This window comes from Macaca fascicularis, chromosome 15, assembly GCF_037993035.2.
Source record: "Macaca fascicularis isolate 582-1 chromosome 15, T2T-MFA8v1.1".
NCBI lineage: Eukaryota > Metazoa > Chordata > Mammalia > Primates > Cercopithecidae > Macaca > Macaca fascicularis.
Window position 1 is genome coordinate 122,322,636 of NC_088389.1, and position 20,395 is coordinate 122,343,030.

Sequence of the window (20,395 nt, forward strand, 5' to 3'; positions counted from 1 at the left end):
TGGTTTCCTCAGGAAGGGCTCAACAAGAAGTATTAAATTCTAATTTTAAATTGTTTTTCTATAACCTTGTTATCTGAAAGACTGCTTTGTAGATATAAAATCCTTGAATCGTATTTCCTTCTTCCTTCAAATCTCTAGAAAATGTTGCTGTCGAGATGACTTATTTTACCTGTGTTCCATCATCCTTAAGCTTCCTACTCCTCTTCACCAGGAAATAAGTAAGGAAATTAAATTTAAGCATCCTCCATAGCTTAACCCGTACTCTGAGGTATACGTTATGAATGTTTTTATTTAAGTCATCACAAGGACAGTGTTCTGGAAAGATGCATGGAGATATTTCAGATTTAGATGTTGGACATCTCCATCTTCTGGGACTAAGGTTTTATGTCCACAAGGAAAGACGGCATGAGGCCCACACATCAGATGATTATTATTTCATAGACTTAAAGATACATCTTCTCCACCCACATTGCAATATCTCTAATATTGGAAGACATCTTACAGCATAATACAGGTAGAATTATTTTCTTCTAGTACATTAAAAAAAGTACACATGGTACAATTAGTGAAGTACTGAAATTGATGAAATACTGGTGTATTTTCTGTCCCAATTTGACCCAAAGCCCCATTTTTCCAGAGTTAGAATTTAGTCATAGACAATAAAAAGGTGGTGTGGTTCTCTTCTTCCCTGTGGATGTCCTGCTGAGTGGAAATGGGCTCCAAATGGTCTCTACCCTGCTCGCCCCAAGCCACCGCCTTTTAAAACACAGACTCGTCGGTAGAGCGCTCTGGAAACTTCCCACTCTGTGCAAGAGAAATTTGTAACTTGGTCCAGATTTGAGATGACTGTACTTTCTCAGCATTTTGCTTCAGTTTGATCCAAATTTTACTGTTTCTAGTAGACATTTCTTTGTGGTATATATTACTGGATTATGGTCACTCTATAATTTTAACATAAAAATTTTACTTTTGGTTCTTTTTGTTTACAATGTTGGTTTTAAGGATTGAAGTAATGTGCCTGATCCGCCATCTTTCCCAGAAACTTATGGTCATATTTTCAAAAAGTTTATTACAAACATGATTTTGATGTTGCTATTTTGACTTAGAAAGTATTATAAAAGAAGCTGAAAAGTTATTATTTAAGAAAATAATGGCCATGATATTTTTGTAGTCCTATGAGGTCAGCAGGAACCTAGGACACCTCAGATACCATACATTCTTTGGTTGGATGTGAAAAAAGGAACTAAGAAATTTAGTTGTTTTCTAAAATAAGACAAAACAACACACAGATATCACTACCCCAGTGCAAAAAAGTTAAAATTAAGACACTATTCTGTTGGATATATTACATATGCAAATAGACTAATAATCAGGAATGTAGGTTTATTTCATTAAAAAATAAAACAAAACAAACCAGACTCATCCCCCAAAGAGTACTTTATCCTTTAAAGCAGCAGCAATCACAAGGCACATATGTACAAAATACCTCAAGCAAAATAGAAACTGAACATTCAAAAAATACGTGTTATTTAAAAAGATGTTGAAGACCATTTGAGTAATATGAGCATAGATTATAAAAATGGTAATTTTATTCTTCTACCTTTAACAAGAGAAGGAATGATGGTGTAATATTTATATGCTATCTTGTGGCACATATAACAAACCTTTATACCACGTAACCTGGTTTGCTAAACAAAAAACAGGTGAAGTACTGCTTAAAAATGGTATTTTTAGTGCTTTCACATCTTTTGTACATATCGGGAATCTGTAAGCTGAAAAGAATTTCCTTAGCTTAGAAAAAGCTACATGTCCCTAGGGAAACCCACCATACAGAAAAGGAATACATTTGAGATATTCTCAAATATAAAGGATATGATTTATATTCTGGGATCAACATAATAACCAATCCTCTTCCTAAAACAGATTAGAGGTGAACACATAAGAAATGTAAAGAAAGGTCAATTATATTAAAATAAAATAGCATCTGATTTAAATTATTGCTCACTTAGGAAGTATAATGAACATTCTCTGGCTAGGGATGCTCAGTTTAGAAATGGTGTGACATCAATATTTAGTGTGTACAAAAGTTCTAGGATTCAAATACAACGTAAAGTTTATAATAATCACACAAAAAATGTTCCTTTTAGCCACCATTTAGCTTCACACGACGAAGAGTGGAAAATCTGTGGTTTAATTAGATCTTCAACACAAATTTGTACCACATACGTTGAAGTGTTCCTCTTGGCTTTAATGCTGCAGTCATTTCTACATGAAATAGTAAGGAGTTAAGGAGTGCTTACTGTATCATTACTGTTAGAAGGGAGGGAAGAGACACTGAAGCTCCAGTTTTAAACGACAACAAAAGAATATAAAATACTAGTATAAGAAAACATTTAAATAGTACTAAATGCACAATTTAAATATCAGTTATACACTGTCATTAGTTTTCCTCTTAAAAAAATCAGTTCCTGGGCTTTTAGATGTGTTTTCTTTTTAAAAAAATAAGCATCCTTCTCATGGTCAATTGGTCCATATTGACATCATTTGGTAACAATCCTATCAAAGATCCACATGTTCTTGCTCTCCTTCAGGCCCCTCCTTGGCCAGCGGGAGTCTTGAGTCCTGTCTGCCTATTGTGTGGCAGGAGGCCACGGTCCTGGGACTGTCCCTAGAGCAGGACGGCCTGGGCCACCTCCTTGATGGTGGACGCAGCTCTCTCCAGTTCTTCTGCTGTTTGTTCCACCGTGACCACAACCCGAATGCTGAGAACAGTAAAGGACACAAAGAATTATCTTTGTGGGCCAGGTGCGGTGGCTGACGCCTGTAATCCCAGCACTTTGGGAGGCCGAGGCAGGCAGATCATGAGGTCAGGAGATCGAAATCATCCTGGCTAACACGGTGAAACCCCAACCCCATCTCTACTAAAAATACAAAAAAATTAGCTGGGCGAGGTGGCGGGCACCTGTAGTCCCAGGTACTTGGGAGGCTGAGGCAGGAGAATGGCGTGAACCTGGGAGGCAGAGCTTGCAGTGAGCCAAGATCGCGCCACTGCACTCCAGCCTGGGTGACAGAGCAAGACTCCCTCTCAAACGAAAACAAAAACAAAAACAAAAAACACAACAAAAAAACAAAAAAGAATTATCTATATGAGGTGAGGACCTGCACTCACAGTCAGCCTGAGTTTGCCTGAGAGTCAAATCCACTGTCTCCTATTTTTGTAAACAAACCTCTCTTGGCAGTTGGCCTGTCTATTCATGTACCTGCTGCCCACAGCCGCTTTCTCACTACTGTGGCAGGTAGGTTGCTGTGGCAGGGACTCTGCAACCTGCGGGCCTGGGCGTACGCCACCAGTGCACACCCAGTTAAGAGTGAGTTGCCGTGGGCTCTGCCTCAGAGGCTGGGAAACAGCATCCTGTCCATCATGTACTGCTTCAGGCAGTGCCAGGCACAAAGCAGGAATTCCATCCTTCTCAAATCAACCAGAGTTTGATTATACATATTTATGTCAATAGCAATGTGAAAGCTTTGTAATACTCTAAGGTATGGCAGAAATGTTCAAGTTTTCAGGAAATCAAAGAAATAATAGCTTGAAAGGACAATGCTACCTCTGTCCCTCAGTTCCCTCTGCAAACATCTGCTTCATGCATGTGACACATATTTATTGAGCTGTACTATGCTGTGCATGGAGTCCCGAGGGCACAAAACCAGCATGGCTCCCGTCCTCATGCACCTACAGTCTTACTAACAAGTAAACGTAGGATGTAGGATTATACCTTTGGGTAAGTGCAATAAAAGATGAAGGGAGCAGCCCAGGCTGGAGTGCAATGGAGTGATCTCAGCTCACTGCAGCCTTCACCTCCCGGAACCAGGTGATTTTCCCACCTCAGCCTCCCAAGTAGCTGGGACCACAGGCGTGCACCACCATGCCCGGCTAATTTTTACAGAGATGGGGTTTCACCATGGTGCCCAGGCTGGTCTTGTACTCCTGGGCTCAAGTGATCTGCCCACCTCGGCCTCCCAAGTGTTGGGATTACAGGTGTGGGACACTGCGCTTGGCTGAGAAGGGCAGGGTCTTTAAGGTGCTTTGAGCTGCTACCACAGTGATCTTCCAAATCCTGATCTGGCGCTCCAGGCCAGCAGAGCATTCAAACTCCCCGGTGGGCTCTCCTGCAGCCTCCCTGACTTGGCACCTGGCCTCAGGACCCTTCTCTCCAGCTCTTCTGCAGCTTCCAGTCTGCACTCCCAGATGAACCTGGAGGTCTCCAAGCCACTGACAACCCTGAGCAAAGCACACACCACCGCATCTGATGGAAAGCCACGATGCCCACCCACCGGACGCCCGACACACACACTTCTCCAGGCTTGGTGTAGACATCACCTGCTCTCAAAAGCCTGGGCAATGAATGCCCCAGGGCAGAACTGACCATGTCCATGCCCCCTGCTGTGACTGCCTGGCCCAGTGTTAAACATTCGTCTTTTACTTTTGGTGTTTTTTCTTGATGCTGCAGCTTTTCCCCACCGTTGCCTGGTTTTCCCCAAGTGTTAGTGAGTGTCGCTGACTGAAGGAGCAGCAGAGAGGTGTGCCCGCCCCCACCCAACACTGCCGATCGTCTCTGCAGGACAGTCCTTGTGGCAGAACTCCTGGTCCGGCACGTGCCACCTTTCAGATGTGGCAGATATGAGCTGATGGAAACTCAGTTTGCCCGAGTTCATTCCTGGGCTCCCAGACATTTCTCTGAGTTAACTGAGAGGGTACTCACTGAGTCCTCGGGAGCTTTTCAGTTAAAATTTAAAACACTTCTAGTTTAAGAGCAGAAAACAGGTAATGTACTATATTTTAATGACACATATTCTTCCTTAGCCTATGATAGTCTTTCAAAATTTTTCAAAAGATAATGTATTTCATAGAGCTCAGAGCAGGGGAAAAAACTAAAGTCATATTTGAATGTCACCGACCTGGGAGGAGGGAGACACTTCTCTTCCTTCTCCAAGTAGCGCGCCTGAGTTAATGCGATACTTCTGTTCATGCACTGCAGGAGCAAAAAGAACATGTCAGCAACCTGGACTTCAGACACGGTGGTAATTAAACTGGGCGAATGCTGAAATCCTGCAATGGTAGCTTTAACTCACTTTTCCAATCATAATTGCTCGAAGATATCACCAAGATACTACACCACCACTTTGGCAGCAATGTCCACAGAACTTTCTGCGATGACAAATCCCTCTGTTCTGTAGTGCCCAGCAGTCGCCATGAGCACTGTGTGCCTGCTGGGCACAGGGAGATGTGGCTGGTGCTACTGAGAGGTCACAGTTGTGCCTTTTATTTCCACTTAGTTTAAATTTAAACAGCCATAGATAGCTAGTGGCTACCATTTAGACAAAGCAGAGTTAGAACATGAGGAAATGGTGCGAGCAAAGTCCTGCAGGCTGGACTTAAGACCACCACCACCAGTAGGACTGTGTCAGAGAAAAACCATTGCACTTCAGATATTAGCAAAAACGATGTCCACATGTGGCATCTGGGCATGGGGCCGCTGGGCACTGCAGACTCTCGCGTTAACAAAGTTTTACACAGCTTTCCTACATATTAACCATCTGTCAACATTAAGAAAAAATGAAAACAATCTCTACTAAAATAAAGAAAGCATAAACACCAGAGCAAGGTAATAGGCTACAGTGTTTTCTTTCTGGAGTGATGAAAATGTTTTGGAATGAGATAGTAATGGTTGCACAACCTACTGCATGTATGATACTAAAAGCCACGTAACGATATACTTCAATAGGGTGAATTTTATGGTATGTGGTATGTGCGTTATATTAAAAAAAAGTAGCAACAGAGCAAAGGCCAGTGTAAAGGAAAGAACCACCATTCCACGTGTCTGGCAGTAAAGGCATCTGCCTGAAGAGGGGTCACGTCACAGGCTGCGAGGAAGAGATGGAAAACCCATACCAGGCAATAACAGCCTCCCGCTGACTCTAGGCTCTGCAAGTGTGCCTGGAAAAGTGAACTCCTGCAAACATCTGGACTGGCTCTGTTTCTAGCCCTGGCTGGTTAAGAGACACTATAAACAATAGCTCAGTTTGTAAAAACAGTGTCCTATTGAGCAACTCAAAATAAACTTGGCAAAGCCTCTCGGATCTGCGAAACTTAAGTAAGAGTTACGGCAGCATGGTTCTTTCCTCTCCTTCAAATACTGAAAAGAAGATGAGGCGAGTGGGACGAAAGATCCGGAAGATTTTACAAATGGAAGGTATGATGATGCGCAGAAGTGGGATATATATAGATATATAAATGAAGTTTCTAGATAGTATTCTGTTCCCTACCCCAGACTGTTCTCTTCTCACTCAACTCGCAAGAGGATTTCCTTAAGAGAACCAGTATCAAACCAGGCCCACAGACAGGAGGTTGAGATCTGTGAGCTGTCCACAGACTTTTCACTTCCTCTTTCGTTACGTGGCTAATCCTTGTAAGCACAGTATTTTAACACCGAGTTGCTTCATTCACACGTTCTCCTCTGCGTCTCTCTTTGGTACAAAGCAGTAATAAGACTTTAGCTGTTGCTATCTAATGAAAAGAGAACACAGGTGGATTTACTATGCAATGAATACACTGGCATCTGAAGGAGGCGACTGTCCCTCATCATGAAGCATGTGTGGACAACTGTCCCGATGCAGTTCGAGAAGAGACTCAGTGAGAATGGCGGAGCCATCACTCAGACCCAACACTGGCGTGTGCAGCTCATGAGCCTGCTCTGCGAACACAGCTCTCAGCTGTCCCGCTGGGGCAAGTCTACTGAAAACAACAAATTCACCTGCCTCATGAAGGTAACGAAATGAATGGGAATTTTACTGGCTTGTCCATTTAGTATGTATTTAATTTATACATTTGTTTTGGTTTTCCATTTGTATGAGAACTCTAATCACAAACACGTCATGCTTAGTTTTGTGTTTGTATGTATTTAAGGAACGTCACAACACAAACGATGAGGTAGTAAAGCAGGCAGTGGGATGTTTTCCCTGTCGAGAGAGTCTTCATGTCCAGAGGTATTCCTGAGGGGACATCAGCTGCATTTCCTCACCTCACAAGATAAGCAGCTCCAGCCTGATCATTCATAATCTGACACGTTTCTTTAGAAGCTCAGATCCTGGGGCTTGTTTTATGTTTTTGTTAATGTAACTGACTCTAGAAGGCCACAAATTTTATGAAGTTCTCCACAAATCTGTTATTCCAGATTATGTGGCTCAAACATTTGGGACATAGGACAGCTGAAGCCAGGTAGGCAGCAGAGGCTGCCCGCACACCCGGTCTGTATACTGCACAGCCATGTGGCCTAGAAGAGCCTGCCTGAGAGGCTGTATAGGCAGATGAGCCTTAGGACAGGGCCTGGCCTCGGAAAGGCACATGATAGGTGGTAGCTGCCATTATGACCCCAGAAACCTGGTAGCATCGCTCATAGCTACAGCCTCTGGACAAGGAAGCAGAATCATGCCCATTTGCATTCTCAAATACATACTAGGTATATGTCAGACTTTTCTAAAAGCAGCAGCAGCAGCAGCCCACATAAAAGTCCAGATCCTTCTGAAAGCAGATGTCCAGCATCCCAGGACTTGGAGGAGGGGAGCAGGGTGGGTGGCATTCCACTGCCCCTCCTGAGTCCTTCCTGCTTAGGTTACTCCGCTGTTCTTCCTCCCCCGTTTAAAGAAACTTCTGTTGTCCCTGCACCACTGTAAACCTGCGTGCCCAGGGCAGGAAGCACTCTGGAGGGGCAGTGCTGCCAGATGAAAATGGGCAAGTGGTTTCCCTGGTGATGTGTTTCTTAGACAATTAGTAGTGAAATAACTTTTGGAAGATACAAGAGCATCCTGACTTCAGGGTGACTGTGAGTGGACTGTCCCTGAGCTGTGCTGTGGGGACAGTCAGCTGTCCAGGAATGTGTGCGATGCCCACACACAATGCCTCCCCCAACTACACATAGGAAAGCCTGGCTTTGTAAAACGGTCAGCAAGTGAGTTTTCTGCAAGGCTAATTTTTCAGAGGAGAGGCCAAGTATATTTAAATGCAAAGTGGTACAAAACAGAATAACTTTGGAGGGAGCCACATATTGACCCAATGGGAGGGCCTGCTGCCCGTTACCATGGCCAGAAGCTAGGAAGGACCTGGAGGATTAAGATTCCATGTCCAGAGTAGGTCACCAGCATCTTCCTTTCTACTCTCTTCTCTCAGGGCAAACAGACTTTTCTTAAAAAATAACATTAAAAAATTGCTTGGGGCAAGGGCAGAAGTGGTGTGGGGGGATTTCCTCAAGTAAATGGATACTTACTTGATCTACAATTTCCTGAAGCAGTCTGACATCTTGCTCGCGAGACCCAGTGCTCTCTTCCAGTTGCAGGTGAAAGGCTGGAGAAAGGGACTCCCCCACCACTTTTAATCCAGAAATCCTGAAGAAGGGAAACACACACACAGCCATAAGTTCCTTCCAGGCTCCAAGATCACTCACGGAGAAATAATGTTAGAAGTCCACAATGTCAAGGCACAGTGAATGTACAGAAGCTTGCGACTGACGGGAAGCATTATTCCAATTCCAACAAAGAAAGCGAAGCAAGGCACCCTGGGCGGTGCTTCCTCCTCTAAAAAAGTTTGCCTGTGATGTGGCTTCCTGAGCGCAGGACCAGGTCTCATGGCCCCAGCCTCCCACCAGGGAGTCTGTGCACCGTACTCCGGCCTGGGCGCCCCTCCTTATAGGCCCTCTGGGCCCCAGCTTGGTCTGTGATTCCCTTGCCATGTGCTCCCTCGCCCCTGATGTTTGTTCTTCCCTGTGCTGGCTGCACATGCTGGGGCCCAGCTCCAGCACTGCCTGCTGCTGGGGCCTTCTTCATCACCCACTTTAGGGAAGGCTCTGCTCCATCATTTGCTATTTTTCATCCTGTCTGGATCCTTCACAAGCTACTCACTACAGTTTATGTTATACTTATTATCTATGTCTTTAGTTTTTATTTTGTTTCTCATTAATTACAGGGATGATTTCTAACATTAACAACATTATGCCCCATCTTTACAAACAAAACAAAAACAAAAATACAAAAATGGGCCAGGTGTAGTGGCTTGCACCTGTAGTCCCAGCTACTTGGGAAGCTCAGGTGGGAGGATCGCTTGAACTCAAGAGGTCAAGGTTGCAGTGAGCTGAGATTGTGCCATTATACTCCAGCTTGGGTGACAGAGTAAAACCCTGTCTCAAAAAAAAAAAAAAAAAAAAAACCCCAACAAAAACCAAACATACATTATATTTTGACTAATAGCAATATGTTTAGATAGAAAAATGTCCTTATTTGCATGTTATGTTTTAGATTTTACTTGGATTAAAATTATTTTGTTTTCACTTAGGATTAACAGCACAAAAATCTGTAGCTTCTCAAAGACAGATCTTTAGGGGCCAAATCCTGTATTTTTAAATTAAATTAAATTAAATCCTGTATTTGTACTATAGCTGTCAGGAGATGCTATGCCACATTATTAATATCCAGTCAGGTTCACTTAAAGTCTATTTTATCCTATGATAACAAATATTATTTGAGTTTTGACCTACCTCCTAGGACACAAATGTGATACATGTCTATTTGAAACTGGGCTAAACATTTTAGATCCTTTCATTTAGTTTGTTTCACCTAAAATGATTTGTTTTTCCCTCAGAATGAAATAACAACAAAAAGCACTAGGTAGTACAACTGAATCTTCCCAGTTTAGGACTCGACAAGCCTTTACAGAATGACTACTGCATGTTACAATAATGTGAATTCTGGAAACTCATCTGACCTGGCCTTCCAATCACCCTTGGAACATTATTAATTAGCATCTCCTTCCCTTAAATATAATACATCATGCTAGATCTCTCAATAAAGCAGCCTACAGGTCTGAATCATGGAATCTTGAGGATGTGGAATGGAGGGAACCTCCTAGGTTAGTTCTTTACTAATGTAGAAACTAAGCAATACACTTTCAAAACCCATTTCCTGTGTAAATTCTGACCATGTTAAACACATACATGAAGTATCTTTTTTTTTTTTTTTTTGAAGGTCATATATTCTCAGAGTATTAAAAAATTGCTTTCAGCCAGGTGTGGTGGCTCATGACTGTAATCTCAGCCCTTTGGGAGGCTGAGGCAGGTGGATCACCAGAGGTCAGGAGTTCGAGACCAGCCTGGCCAACATGGTAAAACCCTGTCTCTACTAAAAATACAAAAATTAGCCAGGTGTGGTGGTGGGCGCCTGTAATCCCAGCTACTCAGGAGGCTGAGGCAGGGGAATTGCTTGAACCCTGGAGGCAGAGGTTACAGTAAGCCAAGATCGTGCCACTGCACTCCAGCCTGGGCAACAAGAGCAAGACTCTGTCTCAAGAAAAAAAAAAAAAAAACATTGCTTTCCAAATAGCATTTCATATGAATCAAATGGCCTCAATTTTCCTCAGGAAATACCAAGCGGCCAGGCATGATGGCTTGTACCTATAATCCCAGCACTTTGGGAGGCCAAGGCGGGGGGGAACACGAGGTCAGGAGTTCGAGATCAGCCTGACCAACATGGTGAAACCCCGTCTCTACTAAAAATACAAAAATTAGCCGGGCATGGTGGCAAGTACCTGTAACCCCAGCTACTCAGGAGGCTGAGACAGGAGAATCGCTTGAACCCGGGAGGTGGAGGTTGCAGTGAGCTGAGATCATGCCACCGTGCTCCAGCCTGAGCAACAGAGCAAGACTCCATCTCAAAAGAAAAAAAAAAAAAAAAAAAAAAAAGAAATACAAGGCACCTGAGGTCCAAATCTAACTTGTGCTTTTTGATCAAATGGTCTCATCTCACATGCTGGTGAGAGAAGGAATTAAACAAAATGCCCTATCTCTGGTTGCCTAGATGCTGAATGTCAGATGAGTTTAATTAAAACCAAATGGACACAGTTGTAGCTTGAGTTCAGAGAAGCCATGTTTCAGAGTCTATTACATTACTCTTTAACAAAAGACTTTGCTGGACATATCATCTTATCCCAATGGATAAACAAGCACTGGACTAGCTCCCAGGGACAGAGCAATCACCAAGGTAGCCACGGTCTACACTGTGTGCTTACAGTCTATAGGGAGAACCAGACACCAATAACCACAATTACAATGAAAACAGAGGCAAACCAGCATAGGATGTTAACTTCGTTTTCCAAACTCAACCTCAGGGATGAGAGAAGTGAAAAATTAGAGAAAAATTGAACAAAAAAATTACTCAGAACTAAGCATTGAAGATACTGCCTCTGAAAATATTTATCTTTAATATATTTATTAGAAAATAAGAAATAAAACTGGCCAGGCGCGGTGGCTCAAGCCTGTAATCCCAGCACTTTGGGAGGCCGAGACGGGCGGATCATGAGGTCAGGAGATCGAAACCATCCTGGCTAACACGGTGAAACCCCGTCTCTATTAAGAAATACAAAAAACTAGCCGGGTGAGGTGGCGGGCGCCTGTAGTCCCAGCTACTCAGGAGGCTGAGGCCGGAGAATGGCGTGAACCCGGGAGGCGGAGCTTGCAGTGAGCTGAGATCCGGCCACTGCACTCCAGCCTGGGCGACAGAGCGAGACTCCGTCTCAAAAAAAAAAAAAGAAAATAAGAAATAAAACCAAAAGCTAAATGCAAGAAGCTGAAGAAGAGTAAGAACACAATGCAATGAGACAATGCATTAAAATACGGAAGAAAACACTATGATGAAAACACACAAAACCAAACTTACACAAATAAAAAGTTAAAATAATATGGATATATGAGAAATAATCAACAACTATCCCCAAACCAAAGGCTCCAAGCCTATACGGCCTTAAAGTGGGAGACCTACTCTCAACTTTTGAAGAAACGATTAAGCCGTGTTTTACTCAGTGGAGCCATGAAGTAGAAAGAGTGGAAAATAGCCAAATCATCTACTGAAGCTATCCTAATACTGACTCCCATGTTACATAAAATTGGTATAAAGTTACAGATCCATTTAAATTATAAACATAGATATAAAAAGTCAAATTAAAATATTAGCTAAATAAATCTAACAGTGGAGAAAAACATATTATAATGAAGGGTTTTCTCAAGAATGCAAGGATGGTTTAACATCAGAAAATATTTCAATGTAATTCAGCCATAAGACAAATTTATGATTTACCTTAATAGATGTGTTAAAAAAAAAAAAAAAAGGATAAAGTTCAACATTTATTTACGATTTTAACAAAAGGTCTTCAAATTTAGGAATAATTTAGCCAGGTGCAGTGGTACATGCCTGTAGTCCCAACTAGTTAGGAAGTGAAGGTAGGAGGATTGCTTGAGTCCAGGAGTTTGAGGCTGTAGTGTGTTGACTATATCTGTGAATAGCCACTGCACTCTAGCCTGGGCAACACAGAGCAATCCCGTCTCTTAAAAAAAACACAAAACAAAATAAAACTAGGAGTAATTTGATAAAGGCTACTCACCAAAAACCCATAGCATGATGTTTTATATTTAATGAAGAATTGCTTCTATACTGGGAATAAGAAAAGAATGTTTGCTATTATTGCCACTGTTCAATACAGATTTAGAGACCCAGACCAAAGCAATAAAATAACAAAATGAACTAAGATGTAAAAGCATTAGGAAGCAAAGAGAGAACACTATTATTGCAGATAACAGGACTTCTATGTACATCATCATAACAGAATGAAACAACTACTGGAAATAATAAGAGTTTAGAAAGACTCCTGGATATAAGGTCAGTTTAGAGAAAACAGTAATATTCTTATGAATTAACAATAAAGTAGAAAATATAAGAGAAAAGACAACTCCATTCACAACAGCAACAAAATCTATAGGATGTCTGAAAATCCTCTTTAAAGGTTCCATGAAGGTACAAGGGCTTTATAGGAATTCCATTAAAACACACAAAGGGAGATTAATTAACTAAAGAGCTCTTGTTCATGATGACAATTCCCTCCACATTCATCAGAAAATTTAATGCAATTCCAATCAAGATTCTAGCAATAACTTTGGAGGAACCTGTATTCCAAAACAGTAATAAAAACAGACACTAGTGATAAACCTGTATTCCAAAACAGCGACAAAAACAGATAAAACAAAAACAGTCTGAGTAATGAGCAAATATACCAATGGAATGGAAGAGACAGTTCAAAAACAGATCTAAGTACAAATGGGAACCTGGTATATGATAGAGACAGTAGTGCCAACCAGTAGGAGAAAGGATGTTTTATACTTAGCTAGACGTTATTCAGAAATTGACCTCAGTAATCTTAAACTGAAATATTCTTCTCTTGACCAATTTCTTTCCCTAGCCACTATCTTGTTTCTCAGTACCTCTTTAGAGAAAAACTCCTCAAAACAGTCATCTAAGCTGTGTCCAACTGTCCGGAACCTCCTTCAAGCAGGCGTTTTACCCCACACTCCCGTGAAACTGCTCACCATGTCATAATACCTTTACATGATGAAGTCAAAGGATCAGTGTTCTGTTATCTGGTCTGGCCCGTAAGCAGTGGCATGTCACAGGCTGACCTCCTACATAAGCAATTTCTTCCCTGGCTTCCAGGACTCTAGGCTCTTCTAGCCTGCGTCTTCCTCACTGGTCACTCTTTCTCGGACTAGTCGTGGCTAAGTTTCTGACCTCTTCACATTGAAATGCTTCAAATAATATCTATACCCCAAGACTCAAAAATTTGTCTCTAGCTCAGTACTCTTCCTCACACTTCAGACTTGCACATCCAGCTGCTGCTCTGCACTCCATGTCTGACAGGCACTTCGGGCTTAACACAACCACTGCTGACCTTCCCCAGTAAGTGTTTCTCCCAGTTCTATCCCTCTCTCTCACTAGCGACTCTACCTACTTACTTTGACCAAACCCCCTAAGCTCCACCTGAGTCTTCTCTTTCTCACTCACCCTGCATATGAACTGCTAGATCCAGTGTGCTCTCCCTTCAGAAGATACCCAGACTTCTCACGTCATGGATCCCACCATGGTCAGAGTCACCATCACCTTTCGCCTGCGTCAATCTCCTAACTGGTCTCCCTGCTTCTGTTCTTATTGCTGTTCAATGTATTTTTTCACACCATGCAAAAGTAATTTTGCTAGGGTATCCGACAGGGTGTGTCACTTTTTTGCTCAAAACCATGCCAGGACTTTCTCTGTGTGTCAAAGCTCTCATCAGGGCTCACAAGTCCCTGTGTGTGGATGGCCCAGGACCCAGACCTCATTTTCCACTAGATTCCCTACTCCTTCCCTCCTGTAACTTTGACCTCTTTGCTGTTTTTTCACTCTTCTCTGTAACCATCTAGATACCAGCACGGTTTGCTCCTGCGACCCTTTTGAATGCGTGTTTGCTATGAGGTGCCGTGGAGCCTTCCAACTGTGGATACTGAGCAGGCAACTGGGTGTGAGACCTGGAGCTGCAGTGGTCCAGGGTGGAGATATGAAGCTGGGAGCTGTCTACATACAGGTGTCATGAAATGATGTGGAGCTCCAGGTGTGGAAGAAGGTAATGAGAAGAACAGAATCACAAAGCCTCGAAGAACAAGGTGTTGAAAGAAAGCCTTCAGAGACCGAGATGGAACCATTCAAAGATGTAAGAGGAAATCCAGGCGTGCAGTGTAGCAGAGTCCAAAGAAGGAAAGAGTGGTCACCTGTGCTGAAAACTATGGGGACATCAAGATGAGTTCTGAAGATGGTCCACTGGATTCAGTAGTCAGTGGAGACCTCCACAAAAACAGTCCAGACGAAGGGCAGTAGCAGAAGCCAGGTCTCAGAGCTGCCAGTGCAAATGAAGACGTGGAGATGATAGCTACTGAGAGGAGTAAAGACATGGGAAGTTGCAGAGGGAAATGTCGGGTGACAGGCAAGAGGAATTTAAAGTGGACGTGAATGCTAATCAAATGATGCAAAAAAGGGAACAGGCTGATGACAAAGTAGCAGGGACAAGCAAAGGCACTCAGTCCTTAAAAAAGGGCCTGTGGTTGTTGGAGCAACATTTATTGGTCTACAGGAGGGAAGACTGGTTCAGATACCCATAGGTGTGTAGATTTGTCAGGAAATATGACAGAGTCCCAAGTGACAGCATAAGGCCAGGTTGTTAGCTGAAAGTGAGGGGAGTGAAGACAGAGGGTTAGGAATTTTGGAAAGAATTTAAGTGTGACAGAGCTGGGGAAAGTGGAGGATTGGACTTAGAAACTAAGACAGGTTAACACCATAGAGTGAAGGGTATGTGAGGCTGCCGCTGATCAATTTCCAGTGACTCCAATATGCTAGGCTGTGTTGGCATATTAATATTTCACAAACCAATGGAACTGGAACCAATACAAATATATCTCCCTACCATAAATCATGCAAGAACTGCTGTTACTATCACACAGACACACCCAGAACTTTAATTGTCTCTGCCCCTTCTTTATCTGGAACAGCTGTGATATACTCATTTATCAATTGTCCTTTTCTTTTAGTTAAAGTCTCCAGTTTCCGTATCTGGAACAGAGAGATGACTTTCATGACCAAGAAAGCATGTTTCACCTTAGGAAAGGCAAAAAGAAATACCTTGGGCAATGTGAAATCACTTTCTATAAGACCAGGAATGTGCGTGGAGATAGCACCAACCTCGATCTTTTTTTAACTACAGAGGAATCTTAAAGAGTGACTCTTGTGTAGTTTAAAAAAAGAAAGAAAAAAGAAACACTCACAAAATTTCACTTATTTTTCTTGTGTTAAAACTTAGTAATTTACTAAAAAGTAACACAGATGGTATGAACCCAGTCATCTAATTATGTAATATATAATGGCATCCCTGTATGTGTGCGGACATGGAGAGATGCTTCAATGTTTACCTTGGTTATTTCCAGTGGTAAGACGTTGGGTTGTTATTTTCATCTTTCTATCTTCTGTACTGTTGTAATATTTTATTAATGAGTTTGTTTCATTTTCAGAAAAACAAAGTCATGATTCTTTAAAACAGATGATCTGGTTCTATACAAATTAACCAATGTGAGTGAACTAAGTTTTTGGTTTCTTAGTTGCAATTTGGTCAAACTGACCCAAGCCTATAAATTTAAAACTTTTCATTAGTTGTTTAAGTGTGGTGCAGATAAACTTTATGTTAGTTGAAAATATATAAAACTCACCCTTGTAAAGCTTTATGAATTTGTCTGCACTTTTCCTTCAACACTGCAAAAATACCTAGATGAAAAAAATACATTTGAGAGCCTCCTTGGAACGTATAATAGTACTAACCTAAAAATATTTTTGAAGACCCAGATCAAGTTCATCAATTTAAAATGCTGCAAATCCTTCTACATACGAACAGAGCCAGGAACCCATGCTCCCCTGAAGGCCCAGGCTTCGTCTCTGGTGCATGCTAACTGGCCCCTTCTCACCTCACTATCCCACTTTCAACAAACCTGGAATGATGCTTTCAAGAGCAATCAATGCCTCTTGCTCTCATCAAGATCCTACAGGTAATCTGGCTAAGAATCAAAGGGCACAAATTTACTGCTTATTTCTTTATCCTAAACAATTTGGTAAAAAATCAACTGTAGTAATTTTTACAATCTTTTCTTGATATTTTCCTTTTTTATTCAAGGAAAATCCCAAAACTAAAATATCTGAAGAGAAGTTAGGAGTGCCAGGCCATCTGAGAAGCAAGCATATGAATGAGCACAGAGACATACACCTTTTGGTTCTCTGTATCAGTGATGAAGATTCAGAAATACTTTACCGGGTAGGGCCTGCAGCTCCCTTTCTGTGTTAAGCTTTGCAGAGGTGGCCCTGTCATAGCCAAAGGCCACATTTTAAATTCTTAGACTTTTTATTTTTCCCACTGAGTAAGTTTTTTGCTGGTAAACCGGGCTTGGCTTCGGTACCAACTGATGATTCAAAGGCTAAAGGCGAAAACTCACAATATTTATAAAATTACACAGATAAAAAAGGAGCATGCTTCAGCTGATTTCTCAAAAAACTATTAACCAAATAAGGACTGGCTTATTTACACCAATGGAACGTTTAGGCCCAGAAGTGGCTGAGAGCCCCTCCTCGTCCCAGTATCTCCACCCACTATCTGAGCCAGCCTTGCTTTGGCTCTGGCTCTGGCTCTGGCTCCAAGCACAGGAGAGAAGCTCTGACCCCAAGTCCCCGGGGCAGGAACAGCTTCTTCACTGCCACTCTTCCTACGAAGGCCAGATAGTGTAATTGCAAACCAGTTTTGTCTGGCAAATAATTTCTCCAGTAAGTAAATCCGTAACACAACTAATGTAACCTGAAATCTCTTTGATTTCTCGGGTTTTTCAAGGGTTATACCTGGATTCTCTTCCATGATGTTGAGGGCCTCAATTGCTGCAGCAGCTAACAGGGGAGGTAACGAAGCTGAAAAGCAGTATCCCTGGCCGGAAAGTCGCTGAGAAGAAACAAATCAGTTGAAGACACATATATACATTCTCTGCCCTTTCTAGGTAAACATTTTTAAGGCATCAGTTCTCTAAAACAACTACTGAACAGCGTGTACATGTGGTGACGGGGGTAAGATCCAGCCATAAATAAACATGATACGTGTAACAGAAACAAGATTTTTTGTTAAATGAGAAATCATTTCTAAATAGAAAGTATTTTGAATGATTCTTTAAAAATTGACATTTAAATAAAAATTGTGTGATAAACTAAGTAAAATTTTGTATTTCAAAGTTATATTTTGAGGTGACCAATGGAGAAATTAGTTTCAGTTTTAGCTCCTTTTTTAAAAAAGAACCCACCTGATGGTCAATTACAAAAGACCTGCCACAGCAGAAACCTCCAATAGAAGCAAGTGCATTCTCCATGTTGGCACTGATAAGATCAATATCATCAATCTGCCAGAAAAGGAGTGACAGTTATTCCACAGTGTAAAAAAAAAAAAAGGCCAACTTCAGCCCTAGAGACAAAATTTAACAGCATCAAATGTCTGTTAACATCTGGATTCAAACTACCTATCTACATGAAAATAAAAAATAAACCATATAACATCTATCGCTGAATGAACTGTAGTTTCATGGCCCATCTCTGAAACTGTCTCATTTTATATATTTTTACCATTTCATTATACATGACAAATTAACTCATAGCAAAGACAAATAAATTATAAGAAGATAAAACCCAAAGCTGTTCAAAATTAAAAGCAGTCACAGGTACAAAATAAGACTATTTCCTTGCTAAAACAGTGGTCTAGCTGGCCTTCCCCATGGGATGCACCTGAGATAAATAAAAATAAGTCTCTTGAAGTTTTGAGCACTTTATTCTTGTATTCAACATGATTTTCAGCATTTCATAAATCAATTTATCCAAACGTCGTGGCGATGGAATCTTTGACCGACTGGACAGCAGAAGAACCTAATGTGCTCTAATGACCTAATGGGCTTTGAGTCCTACATCTTTCTGACCACTCAGAACTCCTTTGGTGCTCATCTTCGGCTGCAGCCCTCGGCACCGAGTTCCATTCTGGGCACAGAGTAGGCATTCAATCACTACTTACTGATGGGCATGTTAATGGACTGTCAGAACACAGCTAGTGTTTTCCTCAGTGTTTCATAGATCCAACAGAGAAACTCTGCACTCCTGCTCTTTTTAAAAAATGTTTTTAAACCTTTCATTGCGAAAAATTTCAAGCCTGAACAAAGTAGAACAGAACAAAGAATCCCCATCACCCAGATTCAATCATTATAAACTCAAGGACAACGCTGCTTCATCTATATCCCCTACCACCATCATCATTTCTTTGTAGTGAATCCCAGACTTCATGGGGTTTCATCTATAAACATTTCACTGTGTATTTCTTAACGATAAAAACTCTTTCAAAAACATAATCACAAAACTACTATCATACTTAAGATGTTAACAATTTTTAAATGTTAAATGTAAATTTGATGTTAAATATATTCAAATATTCAGTGTTCAAATTATCTCTGATTGTCTCACCAAATTTTCTTTTAACAGCATCTGTTTGAATCGGGATCCAAATAAAGTCCACACATTCCGCTCTCTACTCTCAGGCGCTTGTGAGTATTTCCTCAGTGACAACTGCTAGAAGCATTCAGAAAACTACAACAGTGAAGTTCGAGTTTTTTCCTTCATAAACATTTTCATGCCTTAAAAAAGGCTGTTGTGTACTGCTAAATTTGCTTGAATTACACTTCCATTTATTCCATTTATCTCCTCGGTGCATGTAACTGCTGAATGTCAGTCTGCCTTGGAGGAGGTGCTTATATCTAGCCTCTCAGGATATTCACTCTGCTCTACATTTTTCTCTGGGACTACATAGTAGTGGGACGTACATAATCTAAGGCAATTTATGTTTTATATTTCAACTCTGTAACATAGGTTGCACAGCTCTTATGCGCATGTTTTGGAGAAAAAGCTTTCTGTAACTCTTCCCTTGGTGGTTGGTAAGACAGCTGTTGAAGACTGGCTGACTTCCTCTGCCCTGAGGCTCCAGGAGCAAAACCCACTCACTAGGCACTGTGGGCAGTCTGGGTCCATTTCCCTCAGAAAAGGAAATATGACACCTCACTCTGTTTGGGACTTTAAGAGGTTTTGCTGAATGCATGCCAGTGCTGTTTCTGACACACACACACACACTGACACACGCACACACTGACACAGACACACACACACACACACATAACTGTATCTACCTCCCACAAACATATTATATAGAATACAGATTTTTAAATACTAGAAACAGTACTGTTTCTCTGCTGTCATGAATACTTCTGAAAAGACTACTCAGGAAATTCTTGATGATTTTAAGAAATAATTGGAAGGCAACATTTAACCATTTCTAGAGAAGAGACACTAAAGGCCAATTCAAATGCAATTTTGCAAACACAGCACAAACCCTGACTACCCACTCTGAGTTAGTAAGTTCAGAAGGAAGATGGGGTTCCCTCTTCTGGCTGACTAGACCCATCCTGGGCTCACTGAGGTGACAGACACCAAAGTTTCGTGACCCTTCAAACTGGTAAGGAGTGCTGTCTTGTGCCTATAAAAATATATGCCTCGCAGAATGGAACTACATGTCTCCCATAAGAAGCGAAACGTTCCTAAAAAGGGGAACTTACATTGATTCCATAGTGTTCAGTGACTCCTCGGCCATGCTCTCCTAGGACTCCAAACGAAAGGCTTTCCTCCAGGAAGATTCTTGCTTTGTATTTGTATTTTAACTTAACCTAAGTGTTATATAAAGGTTAGGATACTAATGATTAGCATCACATAGAACATTATTATGAAGAAAAAAATTAAGATTAAAAAGTATGTACAGCTGATCCTCGATACTTGTGAATTCTGTATGTGCAAATTCATCTACTTATTAAAATTATTTGCAACCTCCAAATCAACACTT

The 20,395-nt window shown here is 41.5% G+C and overlaps 1 protein-coding gene across 6 annotated transcripts in view; it reads right to left on the bottom strand.

Annotated features, from left to right (window-relative positions):
* Positions 1-271: 271 nt before the first annotated feature.
* SPTLC1 (serine palmitoyltransferase long chain base subunit 1) overlaps positions 272-20,395 on the bottom strand; it is a 76,766-nt gene continuing 56,642 nt past the window's right edge. Inside the window, exons 9-16 of one of the 6 annotated variants that reach the window (XM_065530809.2) lie at positions 20,115-20,222; positions 18,973-19,074; positions 17,775-17,870; positions 17,326-17,422; positions 16,155-16,209; positions 8,322-8,439; positions 4,957-5,030; positions 594-804 (exon numbers count right to left, since the gene is read on the bottom strand). In XM_065530809.2, coding sequence (XP_065386881.1) covers positions 651-804; positions 4,957-5,030; positions 8,322-8,439; positions 16,155-16,209; positions 17,326-17,422; positions 17,775-17,870; positions 18,973-19,074; positions 20,115-20,222 — 804 coding nt within the window. In that variant the 3' untranslated portion in view covers positions 594-650. Of the gene's footprint in view, positions 805-1,368; positions 2,763-4,956; positions 5,031-8,321; positions 8,440-16,154; positions 16,210-17,325; positions 17,423-17,774; positions 17,871-18,972; positions 19,078-20,114; positions 20,223-20,395 lie in introns of those variants that run through there. The other 5 variants (XM_065530808.2, XM_074017850.1, XM_045372985.3 and 2 more) reach the window with 5 other exon arrangements.